The sequence below is a fragment of the Carassius auratus genome, chromosome 5, assembly GCF_003368295.1.
Source record: "Carassius auratus strain Wakin chromosome 5, ASM336829v1, whole genome shotgun sequence".
Lineage (NCBI taxonomy): Eukaryota > Metazoa > Chordata > Actinopteri > Cypriniformes > Cyprinidae > Carassius > Carassius auratus.
Window position 1 is genome coordinate 18,191,862 of NC_039247.1, and position 19,404 is coordinate 18,211,265.

Here is a 19,404-nt window from a genome sequence, read left to right on the forward strand (position 1 = left end):
ACAGCTCATTTTACAACTGTCTGGTTAATACAGTATGAGGTTAACACTGGACAACTGCAAAAAGCAATTTTAATGGTCAGTGAAAAAGTGGGAATTGTCTTTAAAATATTAATTATTACTACTAATAATAAATTAAATGTTGAAATAAAATTAGTATAAAAAAATCTATATAATAATGCTACATTTATTATTCTATAATTTTAAAAATATATAATAAACCTTGAATAATAGTATAACTAATCATAACAACTAATTATAACCAATTATATAGATAATAATAATTATAATTATTATTATTGTTGTTATTAAAAATGATGACAAATTTATGATATGCTCCCTTTAGTTAAAAAATATTATGGTCACATTTGCTGGGAGTTGAAGATGCTCTCTGCGGGTGTGTGTGTGTGTATGTGTGTGTGTGTGAAATTGAGAACAGAAAGAACATTTTAATGAGAAAGAAAACATTTAACTAATAATAATAATAATGTGGTATACATCTGGAACAGAATATTTATGTATATATTTGTGGATTATTTACCGTATATAAAGCTGTATAAATAAAAATATGTACTGTATATGTATTAACAATACTCGAGAGAGAGAGTATAATAATAGTTAGTTATTAGGAAATGAATTAAAAAGACAAGTGGTCATTTATGTATTAGCTTTTTAAGCTGGAGATAACATGAGGGGAAAATATGCCTCGACAGAAATCTGCACGTCTGCCTGAGGGGAGAAGTGTAAACAGGTTGTGACCGGTATGATAGGGGTCTGTGATGATTGTACCTGCCTGATTTTTCACTCTGGATTTGTACAAGTCCTGAAGGTTGGACAGGTACACACCTATTACCATTTCAGCTGTTCTAACAGTCTGTTGGAGTCTTCATATATCTGATTTGCTGGCTGACCCAAACCAGACAGTTAAAGAAATGCACCGAACTGTTAAACTGTGTCATCTGCGCCTGTGGAAGGTTGAACATTTTTAGTTGACAAAGGAAGTACAACCTCTGCTGGGCCTTTTGCACAATGGAGTCAATGTGATTGCCCCACTTCAGGTCCTGTGTGATGGTGGTGTCCAGGAAACTGAATGACTCTTCTGTAGCCACAGTGCTGATCGTGATGGTGAGTGGGGGGGTGCAGGGGGGTTTCTCCTAAATCCAGGGGTCTTTAGAGGTGCAGTCATTTGTGTAGTAAGAGAAAAACAATGGGGAGAGCACACATCCCTGAGGAGCTCCAGTGCTGATGGTGCGGGTGTTGGATGTGAGTTTTCCCAGCCTCACTAGCTGCTGCCTGTCTGTCAGGAAGCTGATGATCCACTGACAGATGGAGGTGGGTGCAGAGAGCTGTGTCAGTTTAATCAGGAGGGTATCCAGGATGATGGTGTTATCCAGCAAAGGTCCAGTTATGTCGTTCAAGTAGGCCAACACCAGTCTCTCAAATTACTTTATGACCACAGACGTTAAAACAACAGGTCTGTGATCATTTGGTTCCCTGATTTTTGGTTTCTTGGCTACAGGAATTATGGTGAAGCATTTAAAGCAGGAGGGGACAAATGGCTCCAGTGATCTGTTGAAGATCAGTGTGAAGATGGGTGACAGTTGGACAGCACAGGCTGGAGAGACATCGTCTAGATCTTTGGCTTTCCTTATCTTCTGTTTCCTGAAGACTTTGTGTATATCATCTTCAGAGATCTTAAATGCAGGCTGAGAAGCAGTAAGTGGGAGGGAGGGGGAGGGTGTTGATGGCTGTGTTGTGAGACAGTCAGAGCAGGTGTGGGGTGTGAGACAAGGCTTTTCAAACCTGTAGTAAAACTCTTTCAAACCATAGACTAAAAGATGATACTCCAGTGCTAAGGGATTGGGTCTTGTAGCTGGTGATGGTTTTCAGGCCTTGCTACACTAAAGTACACTGTAAAAAATAAGTGTAATTTTAACTGTAAAATTTTGTAAAAACGCTACGGAAAAAAACTGATAATAGGTTAACAGTAAGTTCCAGTACTATATACAGGGAAAAACTGTAAAAGATCTAACAAAGCATTTAATGTAAATTTACAGTAAAATTCTGTTAATTATACAGCTTTTAGAAGTAAAAAAAGAACAAATCAATGTATAATTTACAGTCTAAAACTGTAAACTGATATTCCCAGAATTCCCTGCGTGACACTCCACGTTTGAAAGTATTTTGTTTAAATAATCATGTTTTTAAATAGTTCTTGTTATCAGTTATGTACATTTGAGCTTTATGTTACATTTTCTGTTGCTTAATGAAAGTTTTTTGCATTATTTAAGTATCACGTGTGTTACCATGATGGTGTTTTGTGTTTCCATAAATGTGCACCTTCTATATGTTAATATATACTTCTGCTTGTGGTGAAGCTACTTGTGATGAGCTTTGATACTTCATGTGGCTTTCTCTTATACAGTACCATCTTTATTATTATGGTGGTTGTCCATTGTTGTTATTTTCAAGGTACAAAACAGATTTAATTTTGTGTATTGTTGAATTTACTGGTTTATATTCACATTTTCTTGTTTGTAAATTACAGCTTTTATTGTAAAATTAACAGTTTTTGACGTAAATGTGTTTACAGTTTTCTGTATTTTTACAAAATTATTCTGGCAACCACAGCTGCCAAAAAGTTTTTGTAAAAACAACAAGAAATTTTTTACAGTGTAGCATAGATGCTTGAAAACAGCTTTTCAGAGTAGATACTCTTATCTACCTATCCGATGTGTATTTGGTCTGTTTGTACAAGGCTTTGTCTCCACTCCTGTAGGCATCCTCTTTGGCCTGGTGAAGATGTTTGAGTTTTGCATTGAACCAAAGTTTGTGCTTGTTAAATGTTAAATAAGTGATATGCATCCTTTAAAACTGTGCAGCAATCTGTATTTAGGCAGTTTGCAGGTGAGATTAGCTTTATTAAAATAATAGAGAATGATTATGAAAGAGTCTGGGTGGTAAAATGGTCACGTATGTACTCTACCGGCCTTCATTGATATAAAAACATAATCCACTGCGTATGGTTTCCCTCATTTTGTCTGGAATGGCTCCGTTCAACCAGGTTTCCGTGAAGCAAAGTGCAGCAGAGTTTAAAAGTCCTTGTTTGTGTGGGTGAGGAGTAGTAGTTTGTCTGTTTTATTTGCTAGGATCCGAGATGAATGGCAGGTCTAGGCAGACAAATGCAGCTCTGGAGCACACACTGTTCCCCCATTACATAACCACCAGTTGTTATGATATGAATCTGCTTAGATCATACCCTTACTCAAATCTTCATCAGCATTTAGTATGATGGGGTAATACCTTTGCATGCTAAACTCTAGTAGCTAATCAGCTATCATCCACCAACAAGATTTTATATAAAATATTAAATAAAATAACACACAATTCTTTGCAAAGCATCTCATTCCCATCAATAAGCTGCCACATTTCCACAAGTGCTTGGGTGCAAAAAGAAAAGAACACAAGGGAATTATTAAAGGTGTGGTGTGTATATTCCATGCCACTATCAGCACCTAACCAAATTTTAGTTTGACTCCTGCACTGCTCCAGGTGTGTGTTCATGGTTTCTGTGTGTTTACTGCTGTGTGTGCGTACTTTGGATGGGTTAAATGCAGAGCACGAATTCTGAGAATGGGTCACCATACTTGGCTGATTGTCACGTCACTTCTTCACTTCTTCTACCCTTCACTAAGCCAGGAATATTCAGTTGTTTGGGTAAAAAAAAACTGGGTTAGTGGTTCATGTGAGTCATTTTACCATGGCAGCATCGCCCTTATTCTCGTTTTTCTCTACACAGTAGCTATGGCAAACCGTCAGTTTTAGCAAATTTATTCAGAATACAATATAATGCACATTTAAACTTTTAATTCCAGCTAGCAAAAGCAGTTTAACAGACATGTAAATGGAGTCTCAGGCAGTAAAATGTGAGTGTTTGTTCGTGCATGTGTTGGGATGGTAGTGGGGGGATTTCTCAGAGCTGTCAGCTCCTGCTGCACCTGCTGTTTTGCAGCTCAGAGGCGCAGGAGGGGTCAAGGCTCATCATGACTCAGGAACAGAGGAGAAACAGAGTGTATGTGAGTCAGCCTGTTGCCTGAAAAGGAAACTGGATGGTGCTAGAAAGAGAAGGGAACTCACTTTTCCTAATAAAAGAGCTGCTCAGTCCCTGTTTGGTGTGATTTAATTTTAGAGATTAATTTAAATGTTACATAACACACATATGATTCCTACTATAACTGAGAACATGAATTCAGTGGGATTAACTGTTTATGCATTTGGGCATTCAGTATTTATGCCCACTAGGTGACCAAACTGCAAAAATAATGACTGTTTCCAAACAGGTTTCTCATTCACTTGCCCCATTTTTCGCACAGACACTAAGTCCTGCCCCAAAAGTCATGCCATTGCTTGAGCCAGTGAACTGATTGTAGAGACATAAAGTCAAGACTTTACTGGTGTCACGATCATGGACTTTCTGTTCCTTTTGTGTTTCCTTATTTTGGTCAGGTCCCATTCCTTGTTTTGTTAATTGATTGATCCCCACCTGTTTTCCATTCCCCTGATTACTTTCCTTGTGTTTAAAAACCCTGTCTGTTTAGTTCCGCCTGGTCTGCAATTGATGTTAAATATGTTATGCATGCTGATTTTATGTCCTGAAGTTCTGATGGGTGAAGATTTGTGTTGGATGTACCTTTTTCTCCCGTGATAATTAAAATACTCTTTTGATTTATATCCTCCTCGTGCGTTGTATGTACACTCCAGCATACATTTGTAACAGAATTTCAGACCCAACAGTGAGTTTAGCAGCGATTTTTCTTTCTGTTTGGTTTTCTCCCTCTCCCGGAATGGCTATCCCAGCAGTCCGACTTCTGTGCTTGGACTATCTAGAATGTTCGCTGGAGGACCACACCAGGGACTTTATCGATCTGGCGTGCATTACCAACTTCCCAGACCGCTCGCTCATGCCGGTGTAATAAAAAAGTATAGAGCGAGCGGTCTGGGAAGGTGTATAACAGATCCCTGTTCACCGTGGGCCCCACTGAGGAGGATATCTCCAGCCCCACTCCCGAACCAGAGATCAGCCAGCCGTCATCTCGCTGCACGGAGAAGCTGCCTTAGCCCACCACAGACAGAGAGCCTGAGCACACCACGACGGAGCCTATCGTCGCCATGGAGCCTGGTCCTCTAGCAGTGTCTGACCAGGTGTGTGAGCCGACAACACCGTGCGTTGTGGGATTGCTGGTGAGCATCGAGGGCATGGAGGAGAGCCCTGCCCATACTCCTTAGACTGTGGGTGAGCTGAAACTGGTTTCTGAAAATTATGTAGAGGAATTAATGGACATTTTTCAAAGGGACCTTATAGACTGGTTCGGTGAGGTATTACACAAATTTCCTGTTTCTCCGCTGGTTCCGTCCAGCTCTGAATTTCCTGTGTCTCCGCTGGTTCTGTCCAGCCCTGATCCTCCTGTGTTCCCTCCCAGCCTCCCTCTCCCACCTCCTCCTAGACCAGTCAGTTCCTCTGCTCCATTTCCGCTGGTTCCGTCCAGCCCTGAATCTCCTGTATCTCTGCTGGTTCCGTCCAGCCCTGATCCTCCTGTGTTCCCTCCCAGCCTCCCTCTCCCACCTCCTCCTAGACCAGTCAGTTCCTCTGCTCCATTTCCGCTGGTTCCGTCCAGCCCTGAATCTCCTGTATCTCTGCTGGTTCCGTCCAGCCCTGATCCTCCTGTAATCCCTCCCAGCCTCCCTCTCCCACCTCCTCTTAGATCAGTCAGTTCCTCAACCCGATCTCCACTGGTGCCAGACAGTCCCGCAGCTCACCCTCAGTCAGCACCATCTAAGCGTGATGATTCTCCACGGGAAATCCAGTCTCCAGCTCCACCTTGGTGTGGGGATTGCCTGCAGCCTCCGAGTCCTTGACTCCACCTCGGTCCTTCGACCCAGCGGCACCGCCTTGGCTCTTAGCTCCCTCATCTCCACCATAGCCTGGCATCCCACCAGCTCCACCGGGTTCCCTCATCCCTCGGGCTCCACCTTGGTCAGTCGCCAACCATCCGTCGCCTTGGGAATTCCGTTCCTCTGGCTTCACTTCATCACTCCATCCCTCCAGCTCTGTCAGGCTCTTCCTTCCCTCCAGTTCCACCTCCATCATCAGTCACTTCAGCTCTGCAGCGTTCTTACAGGGCCCCTGCCTCCGCCTTGGTCGCCTGAGCCTTCTGCTCTGCCTTGGCCCTCCTGATCCTCTGCTTCAACCTGGCTCTCTGTCTGCTTCGCTCCAACCTGGACTCCTCATCCACTGGCGCAGTCTCCGTCAGTCGGCCCCCTGGTGTTGTCTGCTCCTCCTCCTCCATGGCTCCTCCCTCCGTCGACTCCACCGTGGGTCAGCATCCTGGTTGGTCTCTGGATGACCATCTGGCTTCTCTTGCTCTGGCCTCTCCCTGTCTCCTCCCTCCATCCACTCCACCCTGGTTCCATGCTTCCTCTCCATTGCCTGCCCCTTGCCTGACCCATGCCCTCCTCCAGAACCCCCACCCTCCCTCCGCTGGAATATCTCTTCCAGGAGGGGGTGAACTGTCACGATCATGGACCTTCTTTTCCTTTTGTGTTTCCTTATTTTGGTCATGTCCCGTTCCTCATTTTGTTAATTGATTGATCCCCACCTGTTTCCATTCTCCAGGTTACTTTCCTTGTTTTTAAATACCCTGTCTGTTTCCACCTGGTCTGTGATTGATGTTAAATATGTTATGTCCTGAAGTTCTAATGGTTGAAGATTTGTGTTGGATGTACCCTTTTGTCCCTTTTGTCCATACATTTGTAACAACTGGAGAATTTAATGTTAAAATGTATTACTGACCAGGGACAGGAAAGGTGACACCTTAAACATAAGATTTGACTATTTTAAAAAGACTATATGGTTCAGTATCATAAACGAAGTAGGTACATTTAATACATTGTACAAAGGTACATTATATATGATTTGATTTTTTTTTTGAATGCTTATACAGTAAACTCTAAAATCAGATTTATAACTCCAGACCTATTAATGTTGCTGTCCACTAAAGCTACACCGTGTTCTTGTTCACTAGCCCCTGCACAAACCTCTACAGTCGCATTCTCTATTTAGTGTCCTATTAACCATCTACTGACATAACAGTTGTATTTGTGCCATAGTGTGACTTGCCAATCCTTTGTACAGCACAGCCTCAGTCTCCTTATCATCAATGCATGACACATCACAACCCCTGAGTTTTCTATACTGCTGTTCTTCAAGAGCTCAAAAGTATCTTCAAAGCATGACTGAGGGAGAAAGTATAACTGTAAACTGTAGATAGTAGATTAATAACAGCAGTAAAACAAAAATCAATTCATGTTAATTCATGCACTTTAATTACCTGTATTAAGTAGAATATTTGCATAGAGGCATTAAACCTATAATACATTTGCCATCACTGAAACTATACAGAAAATAATGCTGATTACTATCATAACACTAAATCAAGGAATCAGACTGCTCTTCACAGTCGGGAACTTGAACCTTTGCCCCTATGGTTTAAGAGTAGACAAGCCCAAAGTTATGCAGTCTATGCTGGGAGTCGTAAACTTGGGGACCTCAACTAGCCTGAGAAATCCCATACTATCAAGTTCCCTCCTTCTTATCCAGAGCCATGCTGCAAAACAAGATGAAGCAACTGGCCTGTGCATGTCAATAGCTCAGAGAGCTCTCACAGCTGTTCCCTTCCCTACTTGTGTTTGCTTTGTTGCTGTGGTCACAGATGGGTGTGAATGTTTGGGTTTTACAGTATGTTACATCATGACACACACATTTGGATGGAAAACTGACTTTCATGTAAACTGACTTATGACTATATGATTGGTTTTATATGTCACAGTATAAAGTGAATTGAGACTGAAGTTGTAAACAAGTTTAAAAACGGTTTCTTTTTTTAAAGCATCAAACAGGTGAAATAGTGCTCTAAAAGTACAATCACAAAAATCCCTTGTCTCTGCTATACTGTAAATTTTAAGAAAATGGTTCCACTTCAGATTTCTTGAGTATCTCGGCTGTTTCCATCTATCTATCTATCTATCTATCTATCTATCTATCTATCTATCTATCTATCTATCTATCTATCTATCTATCTATCTATCTATCTATCTATCTATCTATCTATCTATCTATCTATCTATTTTTTTATTTCATTTATTTATTGAAAACATTTTTTAAATGTTATTTGTTAAAATTAAATATAATTTAATATTCATTGCTAGATAAAATAAAATCATTTTAACCTGAGGTAGATCAACATTTTCTAAAGGTTAAGCACCTAATTTCACTGACCATTAAAAATACTAAACTAAATAAATAAATGTATTAATATTTCATGCCTCATTTTTGTATAATGTGTGGAAAGTGCCACTTGTACAACTATATACAATTTTACGAGTGAAAAATATTTCTCAGTTATCTCTCCAGCACTGGTGATTCGGAAAAAATCTAGAAAATAGAAAGGGAAAAGAGCTAACAGAGATTGAAACTAGATGCAGTGATGATTAATAAAGGATACGCAGCAGATATGATGGAATTACATGAGGAGACTTTATTTGCAATTTTCCTCACTTTTAAACTGGTGTCATAACAGTTTAAAAAAGGCCACAAGATATGAAATGTACTAAACACAGTTAAGGGAGCATGACCGTATCTTCTAGAAGCTCCATTCCCCTTTGAGCGTGAGGCTCGTGGTAAGGAGGCACGACAGTAGGATTTAACAGTTATTAGGAAAAGCTGAGACCTGTATAGCGTCAGCATGGACTAAATCAGCAGCTGCCTTCACTAGTAATCCCACCTCTCTTTTTGTTGGGGCCCAGGGTCAGCACAGTACAAAGGGCCTGACCTGCAAGAGTCAATGGAGTAGAGGCCTATAGCAGGACAGAATAAAGTGCTGGGTCAAAGCTGAGTCATCATAGATCCTAGAAACAGCACTCGACTGCCTGCAGAGAAGACAATACAGTTGTAGACTTATGTAATACACCTGCCAGCTGCAACCAGCTTATCTGGGTGAGGATGTACCCAGGCATTTCACATTTCAGTGCCTCATGTTATCTTGTCCTCATTTTACGTTTGCGAAACGGCAGCCCTTAGGTTAAAAATAAGATACGTAAGATAAGAATGTAAGATCTTTCAGCATGATAACCCAAAGCAAACTAGCAAAACAACTATACAGTGGCTGTCAGGAAGGAATATGAATGGCCTTGAGATGCCTAATCACAACACTGACCTAAATACAAATTTAAACCTGTAACAACTTCTGACAAATGTGTGTAAAGTTAGAAATATAATAATTCAAGTATATGCTGTAATGAGTTACTAATACTTTAAAATAAATGTTATTTAAATATGTGTTATTTCATAGAGTTCGTGTTTAGTAGTAATATTTAGTTAATTTACATTCAATTATATACATTTATGATAATAAATATATATTAATTTATTTTTATTGTGTTTCTGTTTTTTATTTTTTTCCATTTAGGCTCTGTCCTCCACGTAAAATTCTAAAAGCCTAAAATTCAGTCAGTAATCATAACACATGAATGATGCAACTACCATGGATTTTCTAATTATGTCACAACTGAGCTGCAAATCAATAATCAGCTTGTGGTCAAAACTAATGTATAACCTCACACACTTACCTCCAGCAATGCAAATACACATTTAAAAATGACCATAGATTAAAATATGTATTGGCCTGGCTTTAATTAGGACATTTAGTCCATAGTTAAATTAGGACAATTTTTTTTTTATAAAAATTTCTCAAACATTACTGGTGTACATCTTTTGACAAAACAAGGGCACTGACATATTTTAAGATCAATCAGTGCAAGTTTCTTTCATGTGAAAGACTTAAACTCTGACTTACGTCTGGGACTAGGCTAAAGCCTTGTCTGTGAAACCGGAAGGTTGTATGAAATAAATCATTTGAGCAATAAGTTGGCATAAAAGCATTTCAGTGTAAATTATGATAATGAAAAATTAAAATTCATTAGATGAAAATATGGTAAGGAACTAAATTCAATAACTATTATATGAATTCAAGCCACAGTTTATATATATATATATATATATATATATATATATATATATATATATATATATATATATATATATATATATATATATATATATATATATATATATTGTATTATAACAATATTCATTTGGTATATATATATATATATATTGTATTATAACAATATTCATTTGGGTCTGTTCTAACATGAATCTTAGTTTATAGGCTAGTATTTTTTAACCAACCCTGATGGTCAAAGTTCATTACCTCACTTGACCCCAAGGTCACTTCTTGACCCTAGTGCCACCTGATAAGGTGAGGTCAGAAGGTTAACCCCTATAAACCAAGCTGGCGTCTTGAAGTCCAACACCTTGAGGTTTCAATCTTATCTTGAAATGATCTGCATCTTAAAATAAAAGCAATGAAAAGGACTGAAAGAGAAAAAGTGAGTTCTAAAAAAGAGAAAAAAAAAGAAAGATTCTGATGGAGAATGGTGTAAATTAAATTTGTGGTATTTGATATGCACTCTAAATTAAAGAGGGGTGTTTATAGAGAAGTATCACCTAAAACTCTTCATTGACACTATTTGTGAAACTACTAGAACATCCTGTGGGTGCACTGTTTTTAGTGAGAGACCAGGAATGAAGTTATTTCAGATTTTGCTCATGTTTTAAATTCTAAGTAGGAGTCTGTTTCCTTTGATGCTCTACTGCCAGCATAGTTTTGTTATAAATAAAACAGAAGTACAGCTGAAGTTATGGATGGAGGTTTATTTATTTCCAAGGAAGAACTAAGACAAAAGTTGACACCATTATGAACATACATATCAGTATCTATTGTTCATAATGATCTCTGAAATTAATTCACAATGAAATAAGACAAAATATACCACTGAGGCAAAATAAACTCAAGAAATATTGCACTTAATTTCTAAAACACACCATATTTCCACTAAAGGTGTTTCCTGACAGAGTCAAGAGTTTAGCTTTAACACTGGACTACACGGAAGGCCAAGCGTTGGACTAGAATATTGACCAACCACAAAAAGAAGCACTTTTCTTTTTGCATTTAAAGCTAATTCTTTCTTTAGTGGCCAATTTTGGTTCAATCCTAAACTATAAACACAATAGAGAAGCAGATCTTCATTTCTGAAATGGGTCATCCATTTCTCTAAGGTGTGCTACAGCTACTGTTCCCATAATAATCGAGACGACAGGATCTATCTAATGGTCGTTTGCCTGAAAAACAAACACAATGAATGCCCAACATAATCATCAGAACCAATAACTGAAAACAAATCCAAAACCCGCTCAACTCAAAAGTGGCATGATCAACGCTCGCTTTGAAGGACTTTTTGGTTTTCCCTTTTTGTCCCTTTAAACTGAACAGCAATCTCTAAGACTAAACGAAAATTGGATTATTATTAGTGAGGTTCACATAAATGATAAAGCATGGTAAAATCAGTTGTTCATCAAGGCCACTGTTAAGACAACTTTGCTCCAAACAAAAACAAAACAACTGCCCAATTATAAACCCTTTACATTACAGATGAACCTATAACGCACAGACTGTGTATGTACACATATGACTAATTCTACTATCTATAACTATTTACATTGGTATTGGTTTAAACTTTCTCCAGACCTCAACCACACATGAGCAGATTTCTTGTTCCAATTCAGTAAAAAAAAGTGCTTAATGAAAGCCAAGCATGAACATAGCCTTAACTACATCAGTAGTTGAACGAGTTTTAAAAACAAATGTACAACTCATTTCAACTGGATTTGGACATCTCTGGATCGGATCCATAGTCCTTGTTTTGCTTTACAACTTGGCTTTTAAAGCATCTGTGTCATATCTGGCTTCACTGGTCTGCAGAAACATTATGACTGCTGGTGCAGCAGGACAAAAAGGGAATGTCATAAGTCTTCGAAAGCCATCCTGCATCGTTGTGCATATCTTCTTCTCTCTTTATTGAATCTGTTTTTCAATATTGAATCTGTTATTCCTTCTATAGACTTCTTCCTTGAACTGAAACAGTGCAATCAAAACATAATCTACACCATTTTTGTTTTCATCATTTGGCAAAGTGAGAAGATCACCTGAGAATGAGTGCCTTTTTTGCAATTTTAAAGCCTGCATTGCTACACACAACAAACAGAGAGACGACAAACTTTTCAGGCTGCCTGCCCGGACCCCACTCCGGTTTTACGTATCTTTCTGCTCCCGTCACGCACATGAGCAGCAAGAGCTGCTGGAACAGGACTGTTGCACCATGATCAAACAACATGTGCAACAAATTTAACACCAAGCAAACCATGTTTGGCTTAAAGGCATTCTACAATTAGAACTGAAAATAAAGTCCATGTGAACAGAAGAAAATAAAATAAAAGCAACACTTATGAATTGGTGAGGCAATGTCACAAGAGCGTCAAGACAACATGTTACCAAGAGCAGATTATCGAATGAGGAAACACAATCAATGAACACTACAGACCTTAAAAGAGCTTACACAAGATCAGTGCATTACGTCAGTCTGTCATTCTTCAGATTCATTTCTCTGTGTTGCTTGTGGCTCAAGTGAGAGCCTTCCGTTGCTTAGTCCAAAAGGCTGAAAACTGAACTAAAATAATCAGCGATCTTAAAACCCAAGTGAGGAAAAGGAACGTGCAAAAAAACAAAAAACTGAGGCAAGAGGATGACACGTTTCTCAGCTGTTCTGCGAATGGTTGTGGTTGTACTAGTGTGCATTTCTCTTCAAATCTCGGACAAGGCCTGCATGTTCTTTGTCAACCTTTACTGAAAAGCATGAGAAAAGTGACTACTTTGACAAAGCTCTGCAGGCTTAGTCCGATGGGGCGTGTTCCGTCCAAGGGGTCTGAATATCTTGGTCAGGTAATTTGACAGTAACTTCCTGCACCCTTACATCTGGATTTTTTCCCATAGAGGTTTGTTTTCTCTCAGTGGTGACAGCAAAGTGAACAATCGCTGTCATTGGGAGATAAACAAAAGTGAAAGCTCCTAAAGCCCAATCCCTTTGGACTCATGCCATCCATTTCTCAGCGTGATGGGCAGGTGTCGAGTCGCTGCTCCGCGGTTGATGTGTCTTGATCTGGATTTGGATCAGTCTGATGGAGAAGGGAACAAAGAAACAGCTGCCATGAGATAAACGCATTTAAACAAGGCTGAAAGCTGTTCCCTGATAGAAAAATTGTAGCCACCAAAACTAAACTAAAAGCTTACCTCCGAGTAGGGTGGAGGGGGTCGGAAGCGGAACTCCTGGATGTAGGCGAATAGTGGGCCATCAAAGTTCTCCCGCCTTGACGACACTTCCAGACAGCTCTGTCTCTGTTGTTCTGTGACCACCTCTGCATATTCTGGAGGAGCTGCGCACAGCAAAAGCGATGTATACTGTTACCGAGTCAACCACATTATCAACCACAGCAAGTTAGAAGACTTCTACAGTCTTTCCTATATGTGTAATATGAAAAAGGACTGATTCAAATCCCATGGCCTCCATGAATGCAGCATCTTTGCTTTTACTGCAAACATGCCTCCAAACAAGTAGTACTAAGTGAGTGTTCCTTACCTTCAGGCCTCTCAGTGAGGGTCATGCCTAACCAGCTCATGGTCATGCTGCATTGACTGCTCACAGAAGATGTCCGGCTACCAAAAGGGTGGAGAGGGATGGTGCCAACCACTAGAGGCAGGTTTAAAGATAGGTTCATGGCTCCTGGGATGTCTACATACACCTGAAGATAAAATGATTGGAATATTAAGTTAATCTTTTCACAAACAATGCACCTTGATTTGTAAATGCGGCTTTCAGGACCATTCGGTTGTTATGTCTGACGTCAAGTGTCACTGTTTCTGGGTCAAAAAGCAAACAAGCGGTTCTAATATACAATCACAGTGCACTGTAGGACTACTGAAAATCATAATCCTAACCTATTATGTTATACTGAAATCTCAGCTGGCCAGACAGTAATTCATCTTTTCTTAATCGTTAATAAAACATTGGTGTCCAGGATTGTGGGTTTTTAGAGTGACAGGCATGAATAGTGCTCATAAACAGCTATTGAGATGGCATTGAAATAAAGTAGAGATTTAGCCCTTGAAATAGTATTCGATACATCACAATTTAAGTTAACAAGCAGACTCCAGGATCCAGCTTAAACAATTAGGGATGACCCATTCATTGAGTCAGCATATTTTCAATCATTTAAGATGAAGAGCTTCTGCCAAAAGGCGGGAAATTAAAGAATTTGAAGGAGGCAATACATATAACATTGCTTATGTATTCATAGCCTATAAATCAACATTTCCTCAATATACTTAGATATGAGTAGGTCCTGACCATTACACAAGAAGGGCACTAACAGATTGGTTTGAGGGGATAATAGGCCATTAACACTCACTGGCCTGAATTTCATCAGATATTTTAGGCTGATCTTCTTATCAGTATGTGCAGGAGAGAACTTGCCATAATCTTGTGTAATCTTATTATCATTGCTGCATGCTGCATCTGTGGATGCGCAAGAAGAGCCTTCAAGGAAATTAACCTTCAGCCGCTTGAAATCGACATGGAAAACTTTCGAATTACTGCATTATTAGCATTTTGAAACTATAAAGATGACCAGCACTTGTAGAGATTATCGATAATCACATGTGTGCCCCAGAAGACTTCAAAGTCAACACAAACTATAAAATCCCATGACTTACCATGAGTGAGTACTCCACTCTAATGATACTGCAGTCAAGGATGGAGGGTGATACAGGCGGGATCTTCAGCATCTTTCCATTCCACGTCTCCGTCTTGCCAGAAGAAAGTGACTCCCCTCGGATGTTGGCCACTAATTGTTTTATCTCCTTCATCTTCCCTTTGGCAAAGAAGGTCTGTGTTTGGTAAATGGCGGCCTTTGGCACAACCATGCGCGAGGAGCAGTTTTCAATTTCAGCAAATATCTGAATAGACTCTCCTGTATAAAGACATTGTATAATGTTAATGGTACAAAATAGCATGAAGGGGAATATGTAAGGCTGCAACGTCTAACTGATTAAATTGATAATAAAAAATTATTTTAAATTATTTTGATTATTGCCAGTCACGTTGCTTTACAGTAGTGACTAATGCATTCTGGCAATGAGAAGACATTAAAGGCAAAGTTTAAAGGTTAAAAGTAAGTTCACACAAAAATTCACATTTTGTCATAATTTATTCAACCTAATGTTGTTCCAAACCTGCATACATTTCTTTCTAAAGGAGATATTTTGTACAATAGAAGGTTCGGAACAAGTTGAGGGTAAGTAAATGACAGAATTGTAATTTTTGGGTGAACTATCCCCTTAAGAGCTTCAAACAAAGTTAAGAGTTTAATGTGGCTGTACCTGTCAGATGCTTTTTTATTAATTGAAAAATAATCAACAGATTTATTGATTATGCATATTGCAGCCATCATGTAAAAGTACAGTGGGGTTCAAATGTCTAGTGAAAATGTTAACTGATTGAAGATTCACCTGGAGTATAACCCTTTCGTTCAATTTTGGCACTTAAGGAGATTGGACCTGAGGTGCAAAACCAGCAGCATAGCGTCTTTTCTTTAGTTCCTGCCTGGGGAGACTATGCAAAATAGAACAACAAAACTTTAAAATGCAAGAACCTTAACTGGACATTATTCAACACTGCATTGATGAATAAGTGATGCAAATGATGCAAAAACTCACCAGCAGGAGAGGAGTGTTGATGTCAATGTGCTCAAAGACAGTGAACTCTTTCTTGGTCTTCATGGGCAGAAGCCACGGCCTGTGCAGCTCAGCCTTCACCCAATAGCGCACACTGCCATGCTTTCCTTCGAACGAGGTAGCCAGAGGTCTGTACGTGCACAACACAGAGAACATTTGAATAAGAATCACAACAGATAATGTAGGTGAATAATTATTAGGTTTGGGGCAACATCCAACCGACACTCACGTTTGTGGAAGCTCAAAGCTGAATGCATACTCATGTCTTCCTGAATGAATAGTGGTGAGTCCCTCCTCAGAGTTATCATCATCTGAAACAGAAGAGAATAATATTCCAAATATACCTTACCTGCCAAAGCATTGAAAGCATTATCTTCTTGTTTATTACATTATCTATATCAAACACACACATTTCTGCTAAATGCATGAATGTAAAACACCCTTTGATAAAGAAGTTGATTCTCATAAACCCCAGCAAACCATGGTATGCATCAATATTATGTCATACCCATGAATGAGTGTTTTATCACATGTAGTATGATGGTGTATTCAGTTTCAATATTTATTCTGAATGGGAGAGAGACGTGCTCAAAATCCACTGCAGTTCACGTGAAACCAAAGGTACGTTTTAAGCAAACTTCCAATGTTAAATAATTTGTTTGTGTAACACTAATGAGCACCGGTGGCTTTCGTTTTGCCAGCTCAGCACTCAGCTTAGCGGAGCCATGGTAAACAAGCACGAAGCTGTCAATCAAGGGCAGAAACCAGCAAGAGAAACCGGCTTAAACCGGAGCCGTCGCGCTCATTATCCAGTCAGTGTGCGGCAGCCTCCCATTGAATCCCGTGTGCTGCGGCGTGGACCTCAAGAGTATTCTCCCATTCAGCAAAACACGTGAGATACATATGACAAAAAACACACACCAGGAATCATAAACGACAGAAAACCGACCAGTTTCCATAATGTATCGACCTTTATTGTAACCAATCAATCATACAGGAGCGGCAAAGACAAATTAGACATGATTTAGATTCAAATTTTACATGGGAATTAATATCTTTGAAATTACAACACTGCATACAACTAACAAGGTCATAACAAGCACTACTTGATTTGTATAAAAATAGTTTTAACATAAGGCAAATAACGTCGCTTTTCATGTACTAGAAGCCACATCGGCTAACAAAATATTCTCAACACAAAATAAGGAATGACTGTATGTAAAATACAAAGGATGTAAGTCACGTTTTCCACTGGGTTAAGCAAACTTTCACACTTGTAATTTTGTAACCCGGTGTTTTGATGCCGGCGGTACAGTGGGAAACAATGCGGTGGTAGAACTATAGACTGCATAAAACAGATAGAACGTAAAAGCAAAAATTGTTTGGCAACAGACGACCAATAAACTGCCTTGGCGCTTAGCTCATTGAATATTCATGAGCTCCGTGCAGTTGCAGAAACTGTGAAGCGCACTGTACAGGAACATTACAAATATCAATTTAACAATTGTTTGCGTTAACTGGAGTGAAAATAGACAGTTGTTTTAGATGTTGTACGTTTAAAGTGACAAACGTTTAAAGTCGGACAAACTTGAAACGTCATACCGAATTTGAGTTATCAAAACAGCTTGCAAGATGCATTCATTTAACAAGTTTTCGTCTTAAATATACAAACGAGGGTTTATAATTGTACAGTGTGAAAGAAGATAAGCGGGGAATACATTTACCCAGGATTTAATTTTTTTAACAATTTCAAGTGTGAAGAGTCCAACAGTGTCAGTGTATGCAAACAAAAAAAAAAAAAAAAAAAAAAAAAAAAAAACACATCCAAAGAGGTTGTCAGTCAGCATTGACAATTGAATACTGGACCACTGAATGCATTTAAATTTAGCTACAGTATGTGCAGTATGTGAACTACAGCCGTTGGTGCAAAGTTGCTGCTGTTTCTCTCACTTTCCGCAAGAGCATGATGTCATAGAGGACACGTTGACGCCTCCACCAATTAGAGACAAGAACAGCTAGACACTGCATCAAAACAGGATTGAACCGCTTCTAACAATGGGTGGAAACTTAAGACATAATGCCGAAAGGTCTGCCATTATATATCTGTCATAATATATAAAATTAATGTACGTAGTTTGTTTTCCCCCAAAAAAATAAATATACCGATGGAGCACCGAAACTAATATTGATTTGGCTGTAGCAAGATATGAACAAACTGTGGTGGCCATTCATTCAAGCTACTTCACTGACACCTGAAAGAATGCATAATCGGTATAATCAAAATAGAAAAAAAACTCCCTGAATATCACGCATTTAAGTGATTTAAACGGGTTAATAAAAATGGGTCATCTACGTCTATTGTCAAATCATTATTTTGCATGATTGATGAGTCTGCCATGTAATATTCTGTGTATTGTGCATTTTTTGGTTTGATTAATTAGCCGATCGGTTTTAATAAATGAATACATAAACACAATAGAAAAAGAAAAACCTATATATATATATATATATGAATGCACACAATAGTCTATACAGGTCCACTATTCAACAAGTACTGTACAGCATCCAAAGTATGTAATGTCATCCTGGACCACTGAGCATCCCACCAGTAGGCTACAGTAGACAACAGCTCTTTTCTGAACAAATCTACACCGAGAGCATGTTTGGTCTTTATGCTTACCTCTTTCATGGCCAATAAGGATGTCTCTATGATTCAGATATTCAACTTCTTCTGTATAATTTTGAGTGTAGGCAGTGTTGGATCCAGCATTTCGTGATTCTGTCCAACGAACTTTTGCGAATCCTTTTGCATGTATATTAAGTGACTTCACACGAATCTCTCCGGTGACTTCAATAATAACTCTTCCTGAGACTGAGTCCCCACTGGAGAAAACAGGGACATTGCTGTCATTTAGACAGTCGTAGGTTACAATGAAGCTCTTCACCTTTCCTAGCACCATGGTGGCAAGAAAATAAAATGTACAAAGTTCTATAGACAAAACAAAATCACAAGGCAAAGTCTATGAAAATAATCTCTTATGAAAAAAGCGAGAGTAAACACTGGATAGTGTCATTGAGAAGCGAGAGCTGAATAACAGCAAAAGATGCTGTTATCGCGTCTCGGTGAAGGCTTGAGGGTCTGCAATGAAAGACGGTGAAATTTCGCCACCAGCTCACTTTAAGCGCTGCTCTTGTGAAAAACAAGTCAGTGCGCATGCGCGCGGCTCCTGTACGTCCCCCTTCTTCCGCTTTTTGTGAAGCTCTTTGACCTGGACTCAGGAGACAAATAACAGCGAACAGCTGAACAGTGTATTAAAATAATACGTGGAAGTCTAGACATTTTTCGCACGTTTATGTAGAGGCCACATTAATATTTGAACAGTTTGGTTATAAGAGTAACATGTTTTAGATTGATAAGTGAATATGGGGTTCTGTTACTCAATGGAGATGCACAACATAAGCAGTTTAGATCATTTATTTATTTTTTATATGTATGTATCCCCCCCCCACACACACACATGCAAATATGGTTTTAGATGTTGATAAAGAGATAACTGTTTACCTGGAGGTCATGCTGCTATATTACATTTTGATAAAGATGGTG

At 39.0% G+C, this 19,404-nt stretch overlaps 1 protein-coding gene across 1 annotated transcript; it reads right to left on the reverse strand.

Annotated features, from left to right (window-relative positions):
- Positions 1-10,808: 10,808 nt before the first annotated feature.
- Positions 10,809-18,963, reverse strand: LOC113079270 (arrestin domain-containing protein 3-like). Its single transcript, XM_026251505.1, has 8 exons — positions 18,481-18,963; positions 16,030-16,111; positions 15,783-15,930; positions 15,576-15,678; positions 14,781-15,037; positions 13,648-13,810; positions 13,302-13,444; positions 10,809-13,186 (listed from the first exon to the last, which is right to left on the reverse strand). The coding sequence occupies exons 1-8, from the start codon at positions 18,758-18,760 to the stop codon at positions 13,118-13,120; spliced, it is 1,245 nt and encodes a 414-aa protein (XP_026107290.1). The 5' UTR covers positions 18,761-18,963; the 3' UTR covers positions 10,809-13,117.
- Between the last annotated feature and the right edge of the window lie 441 nt (positions 18,964-19,404).